The following is a 21,417-nucleotide window of genomic DNA, read 5'->3' on the forward strand; positions in this document are numbered from 1 at the left end:
GTGGAGGTTAAAGATAATCTAGGCATGGCCCAATATCTAAACAAATACTTTGCCTCAGTCTTTAATAAGGCTAAAGAGGATCTTGGGGATAATGGTAGCATGACAAATGGGAAGGAGGATATAGAGGTAGATATTACCATATCAGAGGTAGAAGCGAAACTGAAACAGCTTAATGGGACTAAATCAGGAGGCCCAGATAATCTTCATCCAAGAATATTAAAGGAATTGGCACCTAAAATTGCAAGCCCATTAGCAAGAATTTTTAATGAATCTGTAAACTCAGGAATAGTACCGAATGATTGGAGAATTGCTAATATAGTTCCTATTTTTAAGAAAGGAAAAAAAAGTGATCCGGGTAACTACAGGCCAGTTAGTTTGACATCTGTAGTATGCAAGGTCCTGGAAAAAATTTTGAAGGAGAAATTAGTTAAGGACATTGAAGTCAATGTTAAATGGGACAAAATACAACATGGTTTTACAAAAGGTAGATCGTGCCAAACCAACCTAATCTCCTTTTTTGAAAAAGTAACAGATTTTTTAGATAAAGGAAATGCAGTGGATCTAATTTACCTAGATTTCAGTAAGGCATTTGATACCGTGCCACATGGGGAATTATTAGTTAAATTGGAGAAGATGGGGATCAATATGAACATCAAAAGGTGGATAAGGAATTGGTTAAAGGGGAGACTGCAACGGGTCCTACTGAAAGGCGAACTGTCAGGTTGGAGGGAGGTTACCAGTGGAGTTCCTCAGGGATCGGTTTTGGGACCAATCTTATTTAATCTTTTTATTACTGACCTTGGCACAAAAAGTGGGAGTGTGCTAATAAAGTTTGCAGATGATACAAAGCTGGGAGGTATTGCCAATTCGGAGAAGGATCGGGATATTATACAGGAGGATCTGGATGACCTTGTAAACTGGAGTAATAGTAATAGGATGAAATTTAATAGTGAGAAGTGTAAGGTTATGCATTTAGGGATTAATAAAGGGAATTTTAGCTATAAGTTGGGGACGCATCAATTAGAAGTAACGGAAGAGGAGAAGGACCTTGGAGTATTGGTTGATCATAGGATGACTATGAGCTGCCAATGTGATATGGCTGTGAAAAAAGCTAATGCGGTTTTGGGATGCATCAGGAGAGGCCTTTCCAGTAGGGATAAGGAGGTTTTAGTACCGTTATACAAGGCACTGGTGAGACCTCACCTAGAATACTGTGTGCAGTTCTGGTCTCCCATGTTTAAAAAGGATGAATTCAAACTGGAGCAGGTACAGAGAAGGGCTACTAGGATGATCCGAGGAATGGAAAACTTGTCTCATGAAAGGAGACTTAAGGAGCTTGGCTTGTTTAGCCTAACTAAAAGAAGGTTGAGGGGAGATATGATTGCTCTCTATAAATATATCAGAGGGATAAATACAGGAGAGGGAGAGGAATTATTTCAGCTCAGCACCAATGTGGACACAAGAACAAATGGGTATAAACTGGCCACCAGGAAGTTTAGACTTGAAATCAGACGAAGGTTTTTAACCATCAGAGGAGTGAAGTTTTGGAATAACCTTCCAAGGGAAGCAGTGGGGGCAAAAGATCTATCTGGCTTTAAGATTCTACTCGATAAGTTTATGGAGGAGATGGTATGATGGGATTTTGGTAAGTAATTGATCTTTAAATATTCAGGGTAAATAGGCCAAATCCCCTGAGATGGGATATTAGATGGATGGGATCTGAGTTACTATAGAAAATTCTTTCCTGGGTATCTGGCTGGTGAATCTTGCCCATATGCTCAGGGTTTAGCTGATTGCCATATTTGGGGTCGGGAAGGAATTTTCCTCCAGGGCAGATTGGAGAGGCCCTGGAGGTTTGTCGCCTTCCTCTGTAGCATGGGGCATGGTTGACTTGAGGGAGGCTTCTCTGCTCCTTGAAGTCTTTGAACCATGATTTAAGGACTTCAATAGCTCAGACATGGGTGAGGTTTTTCATAGGAGTGGGTGGGTGAGATTCTGTGGCCTGCGCTGTGCAGGAGGTCGGACTAGATGATCAGAATGGTCCCTTCTAACCTTAGTATCTAAACCTTCAAACCAGGAGTTTGTCATATTTTCATTTAATTGCTGTTTTGAAAATGTTTAACTTTTCATTTTTTGAAAAGAGAAAAGCAGCAATGATTGATTTTTAAAAAATCTTTGCTTTCTTTTAACCAATCCACTAAAATAAAAAAAAGGCATTTCCAAGTTGTTCAAAACAATGAAGCAAAGAAACAAAGGGTATCCCCACACAGGAATGGAAAATATTTGCTTGTGGTCTGCAATTGCTGGTATTTATGGAACAGAATATATTTATATTTATTTATTGACTTGAAGTACAGTCCAATTTTCCCCCATTTCTAGCTCTATTTGAGAACCTCTGTAAATATACAGACCATTGATAACCTTGCAGTAGAGGTAAGTCTAGGGCATTATTAACCTACTGCACTAGAAGCAATGGGATTCACAGGACCACTGAAATATAACAAATGGAAGATTAAGATAGCAGCTCTGCACATATACACTTGCTGTGTGGAGAGAACTGACTATGAGGAATTCTCTCACAGGTGCCATACGCCCGATACATTGAACTCATGGTTTCTAGTAGCCCCACTTCATGTCTGTATATGTCTGGTACGAATGAAACAGGAGGGTGAAGCTGGGAAATACATGTGTCGCTATATAGTTCCTTCTATGTGGGAAGATGTTGAATAGCGTGGTAAGGTGATGGGGATTGATTCTGTTACTCTAAAAGACAGTGAGAAGCCTGACAAAATTTCTAGGCAGCTATATTTTGGTATGATGAGGGGATTTTGTCTGATGACCATGTACTGGCAGCAGCCCTTTGGAGAAACCTTTTCAATAAGCACCGAGGACCCAAGGCAGCTGGAACTGCTAGTGGAGAATGTGTGCAAGCAGATGCAGTACCTGGATGCTATAAATGGAGAGGATCCGCTACTGACTGGTGAAGTGGCTTGGCGCCCTCTTGTGGAGAGTAATGCCCAAAGCATCCTGAAGCCAACTTCCCCAGGGTATAATGATGAAGGACTCAGACCTTCAGCCAATGAACAAGGTGTTAAAAATCAGCTTGTTCCTAAAAGTGAGGTTCTTATTCTGTGGGGTACCCAAGTAGGGAAGGAATAAATATTTGCTGTTGAAAGAATATATTTAAATAAATAGCCTTTTTGTATTGATTTACAGGTTGGTAAACCTGACAGCAGTACTCTTGAATATTCTATCTGGGATTAGATGCTGCTAGTTCATTTGAGGAATGCCTGGCTGTTGCAGAAGTATAAAGTTGACCCTGTAGGTAGGTTCTGAGAGACAGTGTCCATCTTTTGAAAACCAAATATCTTACTGAAAGTGATAGCTACCTCAAGAACTGGGTTCTCTGCTCTTTAACTGGCAAGAGGGGAGCTGCTTCACACAGATCTGACATTACTCTTTCTGCTCCATGAAAAGTTGCTAAGCACAAGGTCGAGGTCTGCATGTTCTCAACATTGATATATCTCTAGCCTGGCTTTGGGGGACAGTCTATTTTTGCATTAAAATGCTTGGGAACTGGCTGAGAAGATCTTGAAATGATTTTCGATTTAGCCCAGGTTAGGGTCAGACTCTGACTGGCCCTTTGCACAGATGCACAAGGAGAGGTAGGTGCAAGGAGCTGGAGCCAGGGCCAGGCATGTCCACAGTCCTTGCTAACCTCCTTATGGGTACCAGCCATCAAGAGGGAGGGGACAGGACCATGGTAGGACTACGGCTGAAAGTCACTTTAGAGTCCTTATTGTTTCAAAATAGCTGTATCTTCCTGAAATGCTTATATTCTTTCTAGAGCTGTGCTCTAATGATTGCTGCAGTAGAGTAACATCTCAATGGTCTATTTGTGTTCTTTAGGGGATAAAACTATGCTCTACCCGGAAGAAGAGGTTCAAGACCTTTTCTAGTTAACATTTTAACTAGTTAAGCAGGCGACAGTTACCCCAACAGAATTAGTCAATGAAAACCTGCACCAAATAAATCAACAGAAAGTAGGGCTTTATTGCACAAACTAAAGGCCAACATGGGGTTTCTAGTTCAATGACTGTTTTTTTTAATAGATACGTCTTAAGGATAAGAAAAGAAGCACACAGGTATGTCTAACAAGTCTTTATTTCCAAACAGAAATTGCAAAAATATTCCATTACAGAACAATATGGAACTGGTGCAGTGTCCTAAGAATGCATCATAACTGTGAAACCAATGTGTTTTTGACATAAAATCATTAGACACTTAAAAACATAAAACAAAGTATAAATTAAAATCAACTGACTGATGTCTCAACAATACAACTTCACCTCAGTTTCCTGTTATAAAAGCAAGTGGTGATGCACACGTACAGTAGAGGGGCATTGCATGCCTCCTCCTAAATGCTAGACAGTTATACATTATACTGTACCATCCTAATATGCGAGAACAGACAATAACAAGTGTAGATCTTAAAGCATAAGAATGTGCAATGATAGATTTTTAAGAGACCTTTTTGGAAATAACATTAGCAGAGCCTACACTATCAGCATCATTTTTTCTGGTGAAATGCACAGTCCTAACCGCTCAAAGGATGTGTAATAACTAGTGTGATATTCACATATAAAAAAAATAAAAGTGAACCCAAACAATACACATTTTGGAGACATTGAAACTTCAGGCAAGGGACACAAGTTTTAAACCTTTCTGAGACCATAGTTATGTGTTATGATGCATGGAATTATCTTGAAAATGAAAATGTATGTTCACTTGTAAACTGAAATTAAGGGAGAGTGGTAAATGGGGAGATTCTAAACTACATGACAGTCTGTGCATCACATGGACTAAAACAAAAGTAGAGATGGTCTGTAAAGAAGCTTAACTCCTAAATCTGCTTCAACCAGTATCTGAATTTGCAACCATGATTTTGTACTTATCAGTTTTGCAATTGTCTACAGGCACAATTAATCTCACCAAGATGTCTAACTGATATGTACAATCAGGTAGCTGGATTTCAAAGAGCTAGATTCTGGAACTGGATCTACCCTATACACCCCTGCACCTGTGTCTATCACCTTGGATTCCACAGTGTGTGAATTCAGGAGTGCAGGGGTGCACTCGGGTGATTCAGTTGCAGATCAGGATGTTAGGTGACATTATTTGAATTCACAAACTATCCTTGCAAATGGGAGGCTAGGTTTTAAAATCTGTCCCTTAGTATGTCTGTAAGCGTTTTGTATTGGGTTATTCTGTAATAAACTGGGGGAGTCACAGGAAAGGCAAATTTGGGGGGGAAAACCCAAAGTTTTTTCCAATGGAATAATTCCTATAAATAAAAAGGCAAATGGAAGAAAGATTCTCTCACTTCTGAAACCACCAGGATAAAGAAGTCTCTTGGTGTAACATGGGTCTTTATTTGGTCTGACTTTTCTAGAGGAAGTAAATCCAGGAAGCAATTGTTCAGAATGACAGGTGAAGAATTACTTCATTAATGGAGAATTCAATGCGATAGTCTCAAAATTCTGCCATTGGGATGCATCACTTTTTTTTCCCCTTCTATTTCTGGAAAAATATTTTGTAACTTCTCGGTCTCATTCTAATAGAATTTAATTTAAATTAGGTATTTGATGTAATTAACATTAAGAATATAAATATAAGGGCCAAATATGAAGCAGTTATAAAAATGCATATATAAAATGTGTAAATTACAAAGATATTAAATATACTTCAATTTCACAGGAGTATAGGAATATTTCTATAACAGATAAAATTTAAAGAAAAAATAATAATTTTTTTACACTTTATTTAAACAGTCTTTTCCCCAATACTTTGCTCTCAGTTAAGCTCAATGATTGGAATATTTAATGTTTAATCTAATGTAGAATGAAGAATTAGTGTTATCTGGTCAAAGATGATATTTAGTAAACAAATATCTGAGATTTAGCAGAATATGTACAAAGGATAAAAAAATTATATATTTGGCTTGATCATTGAATAGACTTTCCACGAGATCATGGAGATTCTGCTGCTAGCAGAAACGAGTTATTAGAATTTTGTCCTATTCTATATTACAATCTGTGAGTAATAATGTGCAAAGGAACATCACTTCCTGTAAATCAAAAGCACAGGAGCAAAGACTCAGTTCAACTCCCACTAAAGTATCTAGGGCTCTTTCCAGTGGGGCCAACTTTGCCTCTGCTCTGGCCCCTATAATCTCCACTGGTGTTTAGGGACCATACAGGAGCCACAAGGGGCCAGAGGAGAACTGCTTCATCACAAGACTGGTATGGGGCTGTCCATACACAACCCCACCCCCATTCCAATCCCTGGCATAGGGCATGTGGCTTGGGGCAGGACACTGGAAGAGCTCTACTGGTGAGTCTTAATGGAATGCCTCAGATGTCCTAACTCCTTGGAAGATTTTATGCCTGAATGTCAGTGAGTTGCAGGAAGAAATGCCAAGGGTGACTGAGGTTTTGCAGTTGGTTTCTTTGGCTGACAGGTCCATTTTGTATGCGGACCGGGATGCACGTCTGGGGTGGAGGAGAAATGCCCATAGTGGTGTGCACTACCAGGGTTCTGGGAGGCACAGCATAGAATCTAGCCCATTGTCCTTAGCAGAAGTTGAACTGAACCAAGAAGAGAATACAATTAACTAAATTGGTTTAAAAAAAACAAACAAACCCCCACAACCACCATAGGCCACTGATCTTGCAAACACTTACACACATGCAAACAAGTAGTCCCATTACATCCATGAGTTTACTCACAGTGCACAAAATTAAACACATGGGTAAGGGCTTATCTACTTGGGGAAACTGACTAGTGGTATAACACCCTAGTGTGGGTATAACGCCAACAGATGCCCGTTGTCAGCGGGCAGAATCGAACGGAGGACCTCTGGAGCTCAGTGCACGAGCCTCTACGGCTCAAGCTAAAAGCCAACTGGCTGTTAGCTAAGGCTATAGAGCAGTCAGTCAGTCACAGTCTCTCTCTCCCCCCACCCCCCACTAGAGGGGACAGAACACCACACCCAGAAGGCGCGTAGGTTACATACTTCCCTTAGCTGAGGAAGCACGTCCTGAGCTTCAGACTCTTCTTCCGAGTTGAAATCCCGGAGAAGTCCCACTTGCAACACCGACACACCCTGGTTGTCGGCGGGCAGGATTGAACCTAGCATGAGCCTCTACTGCATGAGCTAAGCGCCAACTGCCTGTTAGTTAAGACTGTAGAGCAGACTCATTTTCTCTCTCTTTAAGTGGTCTCTGTGCCAGTAGAGGGCACGGGCACTCTATTGCAGAAAAAAGTCATTTTGATTGTGGAATAATTACTCTACTTAGTGGAGGAATTTGCAGGATCAAGGCCTTCAGTAGAAAAAGTTAATTGCCAAATGTAAACATCAGACCACAGAGCTAATAAATACACACTTTTGTCCACATTGTGTGAAATGAACAAAAATGTCAAAACATTTCAAAATTATAATAATTTGACAAGCAAAAATTACAAAATGTCACATAGTGGCACCATCTTAAGATTGTGCTTTGTTCAATTTAACAAATAGTCCAAAGATTTTCCAGATAAATTTTGTTTGCATAAACAATTTTGATCACAAGAAGTTCAAAAACATAGCAATCACTATGTCAAAAATCATTCATTTTTCTCCTTAAGTGTAAAATATTCCCAAATTATAATAGTGCATTATAATCACAAATCATCATATCAAATCCAATACCAAACTTCTGATATACACACAAATTTTCTCCTTTGGCATCACCACCCTGGAATTAAAACAAAAAACAACAAATGTTACTGTTTCTTGTACATAAGTAAACGTAAGTAAGTAAAGTAAGAAAGTAAACGTAAATAAAAGTAAACATCTATTCTGAGCTTGCTAATTAGACAAGAACAATTTATCTTCACCGGCATTATCATTCCCATTGCAGCCCAGATCCAGCATAGCACTTCAGCACATGCTTACCTTTAAGTGTGTGAGTAGTCCCACTGAGTTCACAGAGTTGACTCGTGAGCTGAAAGTTAAGTACATGCTGAAGTATGCTGGATCAGGACTTATATGCAGTACTATAGCAATGGCAGCTGCTGCTAAAGTTGCATGGCTCCCTAAGTTGCTACATAGTCTTCTCTAGCTTGGCTGGAAAGTCACATTATTGCTTGCCTTTTTATCAAAACTAGCTGCCTTTGGACCATCTGACTACAGCTGAAAAGCCCAACCCCAATTATTAGGCTCCACAATCACCACTGACCTCAAATATTCAAACTGAGGCTCAGATGAAGGCATATTCAGCTGTACCTTTCTGTCTGGCCCTACCTACTGAGGCTTTGCTAGTATCAATGATACCCATCCCCATCCTCACCAAGGAGCAGCTCAACTCCATCACTTTGCTCAGCCCCTCCTCTGATGGGTAGCCCAGTAATATTAACCTGCTTAGCCACCTCTCCTCCTCTTACCTCTGAGGTGGCTCAGTCCTCCCTGCTTCATTCCTGCTCAGCCACCTACCCCAGTGAGCAGCAGCTTAATGCTAGGTCAGACACCCCTCAGTCTGGAGCCAGTCTCCTTGTCTCTTTCTGGCAAGCAGAACATCTGGCATGTTTGCTTATCCAGATACTTGAATGAGGCTTCTGAACAATAGGATTTTTGCCAGACTAATTAATTTATCATTTGACTTTTTTTCTTGAAGCCAATTCTTCTTCCTGCTATTTCTATGCATGGAAAGGGGCTATTTTTCTCCTCTGGAGCCTATGTTTATTTGAATCCTCCAGGCTAATCTGGTTTAACCAATGAGCAAACAAGACTCTGCTCAACCACAGAGCCATAGCAAAAATGACTTAGTTATTTAATACAAAATAATCTAGATCAACTTTTTTGATACCAGGGACCAGCTCACTGCCTTCCTCAACTGTTTCAGGGAGATGTCAGGGACTGGTGCCGATCCATGGGCCAGTCATTGAGAAACACTTCTAGATCATTCTTTTAATGAAATTCCAGGATTCTGCTGGATCTCTCATTTTCTCTCTGTGAGAAAGTCTGCACGTATTCTAGTGCAAATACGTGTGTGCCTAAGGACGTGCATGCATGAGGATGTATTTAAGTAGATGGAGCTCCCATACTGCTCTGAACTGATTCTACACATACTAGTCATCAGCTGGTGGAAAATGGTGCTATTCCATTGACATCAGTGGATCTGCGTCAGATTACATGGCTGGAAGATTTAGCCCACAGTATGAAATGCAATCTTCCCCTCTTCCTGGGGTTTGCCTTTATGGGTGACTCAAGTTGCAATGGAAACGTAAGCCTCAGGCTAAGCTTTCTTCCTGACTACTCCTTGGGTTTCCTTGACAACACATCAGTAGCCCAAACCATAGTTTCCTCTCTCTAATTTCCTTCCCTTATCGCCAGGGTGGGTTAACAAACCACACCTGCTACAAGGATTTATCAGGAATCAGTTACCATCTCCCTGCAGGGTTCGAACCTCTGCTAAAAGGGTGGGTCAACAGGAGAATCCTGCCACTTTGCTACAGTATATGAGAGCATTGCTCAATTGAGGTCAACAAAACACAGTGCTCATTTACAGCTGCAGAGAGAGAACACTGTGGGCAAGATTATGACTGAAACCTCTGTGGGTGCCCCAAGGGGGAAGAGAGTCTAAGGAACCTGCCCCAGTTGCACACACATTCAGGGAACAGACCCAGACCTAATCCTTGTGCTTGCCAGAATGGAATATTTTTAAAAAAATTATGAAACATCTGATTTTTACAAGATCATTTTTCAATGAAAAAGCTTCATTAAAAATTTCAACCGTCTCTATAGTATATCTTAATAAAACATTTCACTTCTTTGTTGTTAAAGGATTAAATTCTTTCCTTTTGGAAATACAAGCCATTAAGTCAAAATTTCAGTGTTAGGGCAGTGCAATTTACTCCTCAGATTGTTTTTTTTTGCAGTTTACCGTGCAAATCTGGCCACAGAAATGGTTTTCAGATCCTCAATCTATCAAGCATTGACAGTGTTTAATTCAGCCATACATACGCTTTAGCTTTTTCGTGACTCCTATGTGCTCCATTCTGATGAAAAATTCATAAATGGCTTTCTATTCATTTTCCTAGCTGGCATAGTTACTATAATTAAAGTTATACGACATAGTTATCATGATGAATATTATATGAAGTGCAAACAGGGGAAACCGCAAGATGTAAAAAGCATAGCAACTGTATGTGTGATTACAAAATACATTATGTATTTCTCAACATTCCCTATATTCCATTCCTTTTTACAAGTTAAAAAGTATAACCTAGTAATGCGTGTGCACACGTGCACGCACGTGTAAGTGTGTACCTTCCCATCCCCCCATTCTATTAGGTATTGTAATGTTATGTATAAGCAATCCTCATTCTGTTTTATACTTTTGAACATGGGAAGATCTGAAACCACTGGAAGAAAATTGTGCTTATTTGGCTTGGCCCAGAAGTCTGAAAGTTTAAAAGGTAGCAATCTTATCGTTATGAAGCAACTGTGAAATATATATTTGAAAGTGCGTTTTCTAAATAGCACTGAAAACCATTTTGAAATAAATTTCACAGTCTAGACAGAAGAAAAAGTATTTCTTAGCTTTTGAACTTTCAGATTGCTGGGCAGTTTTCTTTTATACAACTTGAAAAATACTGGAGAAAGATTATATCAGTCCAATTAGAATACTATATTCAGGTCTCATTGTAAACCTATTTATTGGTGTTTGGACTCCCATCTTTTGGAGAGTCAAAGTCCTAGTGACTAGGAGTCATTTTGGAGAGTCATAGTGAGCAACAGTACTAGATGTTGAGCTGGAAATTTTGATGTAGCTGAAGGATATTGGCAGGTTGTGTTTTGTCAACAGGTCAAAAGAATCTCACAACCAAATCTTTCCACAGTCAACTGTAATTTGCACTCAGTAAATTGGCTCAAGATCTGGGGCCAAGTTCTGTGCTGCATCTCTTAGGATGCAGAACAAAGACGCAGCCCAGGCAAAGAGGGTGCAGTGCTTCATGCCTCTATGATTCTGGGATGCTCTGTGGGCCAGTGCAATCCCCAAAGTAAATTACAGCAGTCCCAAGAGCTGCTGTAACCTATGGCAGCTTCTCCACTTTCGTCAACCGGCTGCTCTGCAGATCAGAACTGTAGCAACACAGAGTACTGAACTCGCTCCCTCTCCTTGTGCCAACCTGGCATAGCCACTCTGCAGGGACATGTAAGTGGGGGGCAAAAGGTTCCATACGCTGCCTTTTCTCTGGGTGAATTTCTCCATGGACTGCTTGGCCCTTTTTATGGTCCCGTACACTGTTGGAACAGTGTAGAAAGGTTTAGGCAGCACCAGAATCTTACCTCTTCTCTCTTTCAAGTGGTAGAATGTGTTGGTCTTCAATAAAATAGCCCACTTTTAGTCAAAACAGGACACCTTGAGGAATCCATCACAAAACACAAAAGACTGGCGGGCACACATTTGGGGCAATAGAACGCTATTGATAGACTGAGTTGTGGCAATCGTGGATGGTGCTGCCAATCGTTCATGTATGCAGCAATGCACCCTTCAGAAGTTGACAATGTGGAAGAAAAAGTTGGAGTTGACCCAAACCTTTGGTACTGTACATGTAGGCAGAGCAGTCATTTCTCGCTCTAACTCTCATAAACTCTTTGGGAATAATGTGCATATATGGGGAACACCACCTGGTTGCAGAAAAGGCAGTTTTGCCCTGAAACTTAAACGGAAGCGTTTTATCTTTGAGGAATCTGATGTACCTTTTTAGTCTGAGTCACATTTACCAAACTGCAGCTTCACAATGCCCTTCCCATGAAGTTGGAGAATCTGGTTGTATTCTTTGGGCATCGCGTGGAAACCCGGCTTGGGCAGTTGGTTGTCATAATAGTGGTGACTGATTGGCATCTCCTCTGTGGTTTTAGAGAAAGGCCAGAAGCCATACAACTTCACGTTCTCACACAGTTCAATAGCAGCACTAGCAATCATAAAACCAGAAGATAATCTGTATGCTTTCACGCCCTTAGTTCTCCAGAACTGGGCTAGACTTTTCAGGTACCTGGGATGAAAAAATATCGCCCTCTGCTTTGCTCTGAACTCTTGTAGAGTGTGGTATACTTTGAAAGAAGCAGCTGTGTTGCTTTTGAAGGAAAACGCTGGCAATAAAAGGAAAGCATTTCCATAACTTGCAATGTTCTCCAGAAATGTCACCTTCTTTTCATTCAGTTTGTTGTATCTGTCAAATAAAATGCCTAGTGAACTTAATCAGTTTTAGAGGGAAAAATGCTTGAATTCAATATTCAACAATTTATTATTGCAGGCCAGATTTTCACAACTGCTTGAGCACGTAATCTGTGAGCACTATTACTGCCATTTAATCTGTACATGTAGTAACTGTAAATGATACGATCACAGTTTTGCATGTGCTGTTATGAAAATCTGGCTTTATATGAATTATTTAATCACCACAAATTCACTATGCAATTTACTTAATTTCACAGGAGTTGCCATACCAAATCAGACCTGTGGTCCACCTAGTCGAGAATCATGTCTTCAAAAGGAAGGTGCGAGAAACCGCACACATTTAAAAATGTGCACATTAGCATATACCTAAAAATCTTTATGCAAAGTAGTTACTACAAATGTGTGGTAGCTGCTTTACAAATGTAGGCTGCAACCATGCAAAGACTTGTGCATGTGCCTAACTTTAAGTATGTGAATAGTCCTCGGAGTTAAAGTTAAGCACACACTTAAGTCTTTGCAGAATCAGAACCGTAGCTGCTTTTTAAATACTACTGGACTGATTTTCCAAGCTGATGACACCCAAAGCTCTCACTGACTTGGCACTTCTGAAGATCAGACCATACTTCTAATGAATTGCCAGATCTCATGTCAAACTGTTGAGCTCTCCAAAATTCTGCAATATAAGAAAAATGGTCAAAGTGATTTTGCTTTGGGACTTTGTTTCAGCCCTGCAATAGTTTTTACATCTGTACTGTAAATGCCTTGAAAACACAGTTCATAACAGAATGGCTGATATAATTCAACTACAGCGTTGTGAGAAGAACCCCACACTTAGCTTGCTAATTAGAAGTGATTAAAATTAGAGCAGTTCTCTAGACAATCCTTTCCCTCTCCTCCTTCTAAGGCACTTACAGCTTTCCCTGAAAAATAAAATTGAAATGGCCAAATCCCAAAGTCCTGACTCATTTTTATTGAGTCCTTATGAAGGTTGATGCTGTTAACTTCAGTCGAGATTCGCTTGAATAAAAACCAGAGTAAAAACTTAGTGGAACATCGTGATTAAGCCCAAGAGCAATAAATAGCTTTGATAGCCACCAGTGAAACTACCTTCTTATGCCAAACCTCTGCTTTTGCTTTTACTTGCAACCCCATTGAAGTCAATGGGCAAAATTCACTGCTGGTATAAGCCATTAATACATCTCCATTTACATCAGTAAGGGTTGCAAGTGCATCAAAACGGAATTTATTCCAAAGACTCCGGCTATCTCCTTGATTCAATGACAAACTTCTTTTAGAGAGACAAGATAGGGAGGTAATAGCTTTTACTGGACCAACTTCTGATGTTGAGAGACACAGAAACTGGTCCAATAAAAGATATTACCTCACCCACTTTCTCTCTTTCAAATATCCAGGGACCAACATGGCTACAACAAAACTTCAGTTTTCTGTGTATTCAATTGTTTTCACCTCACTTTTAAGCTAGAGTCAATTTTGTCTGATTGGTCTGTTTGAGGAATACAGAGAAGACAAACTGTAAGATGCTGTAAGATTATTAAGCAATAAATATCAACATACCACACAGATTCATTTGGCAGATAAGCACTAGCTAGAACAGCTAATGGCCCAATGTGAAACTGAAGGTTATACAATAATTAGCAAGTTTTAATCAGACTTTTGTTGTTGTTTTCTTCCCAAGAAGGGGAAGCAAGCAAAATACTTTGGAGGGAAAAAAAAAAAAAAAAAAGGGAGATCTACTTTTGGTTGGATTCTTTAGTGTTCAGACAATGCATTATAGAAATTTAGGCCCCAATTCAGGAAAGCACTTGAGCACATGCTTAATGATAAATCCCATAGATGGACCCTAAATGATAGTCAATAAGCAATAAGCTCAGTTTTTTGCTTAAGGGCTTTCCTAAATCATGGCTATAATGCCAGCTTTAGAGAATGAATTTGAGATGAGAAATGCTGCTACTGCTCCTGGTTAGGAACATGTGGTGGGTGCAAACAGAGGCACTGCTAATCTCTGTATTGTTGACTAATTTCTGTCCAAAAGGACTTGTTTAATGGGCTTCCATTCACTTGTATGGTTTTTAGCTGGGAATTAAGGATCACTAATGAAGTAATCAGAATGCATTGCCCACTGCAATAGCTTCCCAAAGGGTTTAATAACAAAATCTAAAGCATGTCAAACAATTAAACAACATTACACAGGAACAAAAATTGTGGTGATACTTACTTCTGTGCTATGATACTTGGATTAACAGTCACGAGATTTGTTTTATTGCCAACATCTTTGCTAACACTTCCTGTGGTTGGGGGAAGGTTACACCTGAGATTTAGAAACAGTTATTTAAACAGAACCCCAGCACAAATGCCCTGCTGTTATTCTATGCAAATTCCTCGACTGCATCATAACATTTACATAATCACCTCCCTCTAAGCACCCGATAAATAAATAAATATTAATGAACCCTCACTACATTCCTGAAAATAAGTATTTAACCGGTTTTACAGACGAGTACACTGAGGTACAGAGTGTCACATTTTCTCCAAATCACACAAGTCAGTAGCCAAGCTAACAACAACCCAGGAAGTCCCACCTCCCAGTTCCCCTGCTCTAACCACTACACTATATCCTGCCACTATTTCCTTCCAAGATAAAGTAATGCAGCTCCTCTAAAGATTTTCTGTAGTTTTCTGACTAAAAACAGTGTGATTAATACTAAAGATGCAATTGGCATAGTGATATTATTGCCTGCATCAAAGATGAAAATGGAAAAAGGTGTCCAACTACTAATGCATTCCAACTACTGATTCAGTAGTAAATACTCAATTTCTATTAAAGGTAAAGAAGAAAAAGTTTTAGTCTGAATTATGTTTACCAACACTTATGTTCTTTAAAAACCTGCTACATTTAGGTTTAGCACTTCTATTCAAGCCAATCATCTAAATTAGACACGGGAAGGCTTCTCTTTTGTCTTATTTACAAGCACAGATGTAAGTCAAAAATAAGAAAGGTGACAAAATCCAGTGGAGATGGGTGTGGGCTAAGAGGCCTGCCTGCAAGGTTGTCGCTCGTTCACATATTAGAAAGTTTCTGGTGGAGAACAAAGTGGGAATTTTACTTCCACAACCTGGAGTGAGACTCAAAAGGAATCTCTGCCACCCAAGCTCAGACCCACAGTGTCAGGTGGGCTCGAGAGCCCAAGCTGCCACCCAAGCTGCAACATCCACACTGCTATTTTTTGTGTACTAGCTCAAGCCTCACTAGCCCAGGTCTGTCTACCCAGGCTGGGAGGCTTGCTCTCAGCTGCAGAACAGACATACCCTTAGGTACCTCAGGAGGCAGTTAGGTGCCTATAGGGATTTTCAAAAGTGCAGAGGTGCCCAACTCCTATCTTTAGGCACCTAAACACCTTTAAAAACTTTTCCCCTAAGCCTTGCTCCACTCAGCATTGCAAGGCCTAAAAACCTAAGCCCAAGGCCCCAATCCTGCAAAACATGTAACCATATGCTTGACTTTATGCCTGTGAGTAGTCCCCTGAATGTCAATTGGTAACATTTGTAAAAGTACCCAAAAAGTGACTTAGGCTCCTAAAACCAGTTTTCAAAGGTAGTTGAAAATGCCAATAAGGGCCTAGGGGATTTTCAAAAGTGCTCAAGAAGGTTAAGGTGCCTGGCATGAAGACTAAGGCAAGGGCAAGCATGTAATGTTTAATGCTAGCTTGGGTCACAATAAAAAAAAAAAAAATCTCTTCTCCTGATCAAAAGAAAAATACCCCTCAACCCTAAAAATACCCCTCAACCCTCAACTCCCAAACTAGAACACATCCAGGTTCATAGACTCAGATTTTAATGGCAGAAGGGACCATCGTGATCATCTAGTCTGACCTGCACATTGCAGGCCACAGAACTTCACCCACCCACTCCTGTAATAGATCCCTGACCTCAGGCCAAGTCACTGAAGACATCAAATCATGATTTAAAGACTTCAAGTTACAGAGAATCCATCATTTCCATGACCTGTGCCCCATGCTGCAGAGGAAGGTGAAAACCCCCCAGGATCTCTACCAATTTGATCCAGGGAAAAATTCCTTCCCCACCTCAAATGTGGTGATAAGTTAAATCTGAGCTTGCGGGCAAGATCCAGTAGTCAGACACTTGGGAAAGAATTGCTGGCATTCCCTGAAATCACAGGAGTGTGAATATATGTGCGCTTTTCTCTGCTTCTGTAAATTTCATTACTCTGAGTGCGTATAAGAAGAGAGCAGAGCAGAACATGATGCGTGGCTATTGTGTTGAAGAATGGGGCAGACAGGCTGAGAGGATGGGGAGACGGGGATGGTGGGCATGTGCACGCCCACTAACCATAGCACTTTGGTTTACTTTTTGGCCTACCAATCTTGACAGAGTCCCTTCAAGCACTCTAATCCCAATAGCGTTTGGCAGCTCTTACCTAAATACAAAGTCAGACTGATCGATTTCAGCTCCGCAACTGGAGTTTTTCAGAATGCCCCCATTTCCAACCACTGCACAGTGCTTAAAAGGATAGTCCAAAAGGGGTGGGGACTGAAAAGAACAAAAAGAGCATGAACAGAGTTTAGGGTGGGGTTTTTTTGGGGGGGGCAGTTCTAGTGATATGGAATCAGAACGAGAACTACTTGCAGGCTAACGCCAGTAAATTGCAGAGAACGCACACAGAATGCGGCACACGTCTGCCACAGTCAGAGGTAACAGAGGTGGAATGAGCAAGAATGGACTGAGCTGCTATCTTTGCTTTTAATAGTTTGGGGACGTCACTTTGCATTGTTAAAATTGAAAAAAAAATATAAATAACTTGCTTTGTTTCTTTTCTCAGAACATATTTGATATACATTTACCATATAACACTCCTGTTATGGACAGTATCCCCTAAGGGACACAGGGTATGTCTACACTGCAATGTAAGCCCAGGTTTAGCGGGACTCAGGGTTAGTGGGACTCGAGTCTACTGACCTGTTAAGGAATCCTGGGTTTAAGCATCTACACTGTTTTTAAACACTATGTTAAGACTTTTCTAACCCATGCTTCAACCTGGGGCTCTGGCATCCACACAGCTACACACAGACCTGAGCCAAACCAACCATATCCCAGAGTCACAAGTGCTGCTTTAGCCCTCTGACTGTGATGGACTGTGGGGGGGGGAAACTTTACTGCCCACCCTTCCTATTACAGGAAGTCTGAACAGCCCGAGCCTGCCGAGCAATCATTGTGGTTTGTGCATTCCTAATGACTGGAGCCAATGGCATGGAGGAGACACCTTCTGAAGAACTTCTCTTGCTTGTACTTTCACTTTTGTGCCAGGCAAAGCATCCATGAGGCACTGGTGGACATTTCAGCAGCATTTTCTGTCCCACCAAAGGTACCGAACGGATTTCCTGATGAAGTAGCAGGAGGAGTACCCTGGCATCGCAGACTCACACTGGCTGCTGCTGCTTGGTACAACTGGCATAGCCACTGATGCCCCATATGTAGACCAGAGCTTCTGGCACAGGGCCACGAGCACACTGTCATAAGACCTGGGAGGATCAGCAGTGGGTCCAAAACTTTTGCACGAAGCAAGCGACATTTCTGGAGCTTTGTGAACACCTTACCCCAACCCTCCCATGTAAAGAGACACAACTGAAGTCATCCTTGCTGGTCCAGAAGCAGGTTTCTATAACTGTCTGGAAGCTGGCTATTCCAGACTGCTACAGGTCCGTTGCCAACCAGTTTAGGGTTGGAAAGTTGGCTGTGGGTAAAGTGGTAGCAGAGATATCTGAGGCAATCAGGTGTGGGGCTCTTTGGTGGAGGAGAGAGTTTCAGCGAGGAAGCAGACACTTGCAAAGCAGTTCCTGGAATAGGAGCAGCAGCTAAGGGAGGACAGAGCTCAGAGAATGGTTTCAGCAATTCCTCCTGCCTTTTAGCATGCCGTTGCTCCAGGCTTTCATCCCTCTTTTTCTGGTACTGGACCTGCTGGTCTGCTGTGTCAAGAACATTGATCATAACTTATCATGGAAATGGTCTGTTTGGAATGGCCCGTGAGGGTATATCGGGCCATGGATCAATTCCTGATGAACAGCAGGCAGTAGAGGTGGAGTGGCCTGAAATAGGACAAGAAACAGAGGGTTAGTGTCTAAAGTAGCTCAGTGGAGGAGCACAGAATTAATTCTTGTGGAATCACAAGGACATAAAACAATACATTTTGAAACTGAACCGACATGTATCGTGAAGGGGATGCTTCAGTCCACATTCCCTCTGGCCACAGCCTGGTTATTTGCAGTTACAGCAGCATGGTTAAAATTACAACCAGTTTTCTGTTTTATAAACATTTTAATAACTAAGTGGCATAGGGAGCACGTATGTGGGGGAGGATAGTGCCCTTGCTGCAAAAGGCTTCCCCCATCATTTCAGGCCTTTCACACTTTGGAGGACATAAAACTCTTCTTGTGGTGCCCTATTGCCAAAGGGAGACGTTATTCCAAGCTGCTGGTGGGAAACCTGCAGTGTATGCAGCAGAAGTAGTCAAATCTATAGTGACAGAACAGCACATCTGTGAGTGGAGTGGGCTACTCAGCTACTGAGGTGGCCCTGGCAAATATACCCTTCCCATAGTGTAACTGCATATCTGGAGTTCCTGCTTCAGGAAAAAAAAGTTTTCAGCTATCAGTAACCAGGACTGGGTCTGAATCCATTAACAGGATGCTGTGTTAACTCACACATTGCTGTACCCGGTTATTGCTGCATGCAAGCATGCAGAACTCCACAGCCTTCTGCCTCCCTGCACCTACCACATTCTGGACAAAAACTGACACCCCACTTGTACTTGGGAGAAATAATTTGGTGACCCACTGACTGCATTGACTACCTATGACTGAAATGGACTAGATTTGGAAATGGAAAACTATTTTCTCTCTCTCTCTCTCTCTCTCTCCCTCCCTCTCCCACACACACTTTTCACTGTTTCCAGGTGGCTCCATAGAGCAAGGAGAAGCGATTACAGAATGGCAAATTTCAAGCCCTTACTACTGAAAGGAAAAACATCATGACCCTGACAAACATCTGTGACTACAGTGAAAATACCCTTTACAGCTGTTTATGATTGACTGTTCGAAATTCCCAGTCGCCATTTTGAACTCCACCTGATTGGAGGGGCGGGGGAGAGAGAAAGGGGACACCAAGGTGCTGTGATACAATCCACCATTAGCGAACACACACACTGGTAGCCAGGGCTGATCATAACTTGTGCATTGCTTCTAGAGCAGAAATCCCTCCCAATACTGTAATAAACTGTAAATCAGAGTCATAAACTTACCAGGCTCCAGGGTGGCTTCTCTCTCCACCAGGTTTGCTGTAGACTCAGCAGTGGGCTGTTCTCAGAGAGGGAGAAATCCAACAGCTCTTCTGAGTAGGGACCTTGAATTTGCCATTGATCCTGATGCACAGCCTCCTCTGGGATTGGTTTCATAAACAAGAACAGTCACTTTATGCACCTCTCTTGAAGCCTGCTGCTGGCTCTCATCAGTCCCCATCCTGGATTCAGGGGCCAGCTGGGTACCATCCCAGCTCACCAGGTTATCATCATGCATGGTTGGCTCCATGCTGGGTGCAGTGCCCCGCACACGGTCAAACTCCTCATAAGACATCCATGATGTTGGCAAGTTGCTCGAGATGTGGTTCTTGTCTCTGGTCTTCCAGTACTTGCTCTTCAGACTCTTACTATGCTCCCTGCACTGAGCACCCATCTAAAGCTGCCAGCTTTTTTAAAAGCTATCTACTGGTACACATGGTCATTCCTGGTACATTTGCTGAAGTTTACCGTTTTATTGGTCTTGCACCAGAGATTCACCAAAATTGGGCTGTGCTCCCATGACCATGAAGAAGCACGATTTACAAAAGTCTTGCCCTGCTCAGTCTCCATTGCAAACCCAGGAGGCTCTCTGATAGTGTGCTGGGAGCTTGGTGTTCAGAATAGAAGGGGTTAATGCTGAACTCAGCTGCTACCGTACGCCAAGCGGGGCAACTTTCATTTTCAATAGCGTCGACTGGAAATTGTTGAGATAGCAAGGACTAAGGAGGTTGGTCCATAGAATTGTGGGACACTTCTGGCAGACTCCCAGGACAAGACTGAAGCAAGGCTGCATCTACATTGTAAAGCAATAGAGCTTGAACCTCGAGTCCTGGCTTGACTTGTGCTCACACTCTGCAGCCCTGAGGGTCCTGGGACCCTAGGTCCATGCAATTGCAGTGTAGATGCAAGGGTGGTGTGTTACATTTGATCCTGAGCTTAAGCATGGAATTATACCCTTAGTGGGACCATATATCTAGGGAAACCTCCAGGAACTGCTACTGCCAGGGGGAAACTCAGGTGCCTAATGTTATCCTTCCCCTTTTCTGAGACTGGCTATGTGTGCTGGGAGGGAGAAGGAGAGAAACAATAGAGGGTGCCATACAGGAAAGCAAGAAAGTATGTGAAAGCTGGTAAATGCCAGTCCCTACAGAAGTTTTTCTCAAGAGAACACAATAAAAAGGCTTTGTCTGGAGAACAAAGGCACCTCTTTGATGTTGGAGAAAGAATTTGTTTTTTTGTCACTTGGTTTCACTGCAGAAACACATCGTATTTGCAGGAGACGGACCTGAGGCTAAACTAGTCTGGCTGGGATAGCAAGTGCATGTATATCTCTGGTATCTGCGGATATGTAGAAGGCCCGATTATCCTCTCACTTACCTGTTTTACACCACTGTAACTATCTACTTTAATGAAATTACTCCTGATTTACATCAGTGCGAGAGGAGGATCAGGTCCATAGTACTTGAGCATACATAAGAAGCTGAAGAGGTGTCAAGAGGAACCATTTGTCAGATACACTCAGGAAGGGAGAGGCACATGTGATCCAAAGGGCAATGTTCCTTTCTGTGCTCCATCCACAGAGGATGAGAGTCTCCAACAGTCTCTTTAGCTCAACCTGTAACATAGTCATGTTTTCAGTTCTAGAGAGGTCTGGTTCAGTTCCTGAGATCCATCACACAGTAACCAGGATTAGCATGGAATAAAAGAATATAAACCATCTATTGAAGACTGAAACTTTTCATAATCACCTGAAACTAGGTG

General features: G+C 41.7%; 1 protein-coding gene, 1 long non-coding RNA gene and 1 pseudogene across 3 annotated transcripts in view; 1 reads left to right on the plus strand and 2 right to left on the minus strand.

Annotated features, from left to right (window-relative positions):
* Positions 1-2,260: 2,260 nt before the first annotated feature.
* On the plus strand, positions 2,261-3,672 carry LOC119851308 (annotated as a pseudogene).
* Positions 3,673-4,146: 474 nt separating this feature from the next.
* Positions 4,147-21,417, minus strand: part of ST8SIA6 (ST8 alpha-N-acetyl-neuraminide alpha-2,8-sialyltransferase 6) — a 55,459-nt gene continuing 38,188 nt past the window's right edge. For both annotated transcript variants that reach the window (XM_038390941.2, XM_038390948.2), the window contains 4 exons: positions 16,744-16,856; positions 14,524-14,616; positions 11,807-12,279; positions 4,147-7,796 (listed from right to left, as the gene is read on the minus strand). In XM_038390941.2, coding sequence (XP_038246869.1) covers positions 11,811-12,279; positions 14,524-14,616; positions 16,744-16,856 — 675 coding nt within the window. In that variant the 3' untranslated portion in view covers positions 4,147-7,796; positions 11,807-11,810. The remainder of the gene's footprint in view (positions 7,797-11,806; positions 12,280-14,523; positions 14,617-16,743; positions 16,857-21,417) is intronic.
* LOC122459017 lies at positions 16,912-20,278 on the minus strand. Its single transcript, XR_006279428.1, has 2 exons — positions 19,621-20,278; positions 16,912-18,409 (listed from the first exon to the last, which is right to left on the minus strand). It is a non-coding gene; the product is annotated as an uncharacterized LOC122459017 (long non-coding RNA).

Source organism: Dermochelys coriacea, chromosome 2, assembly GCF_009764565.3.
Source record: "Dermochelys coriacea isolate rDerCor1 chromosome 2, rDerCor1.pri.v4, whole genome shotgun sequence".
NCBI lineage: Eukaryota > Metazoa > Chordata > Testudines > Dermochelyidae > Dermochelys > Dermochelys coriacea.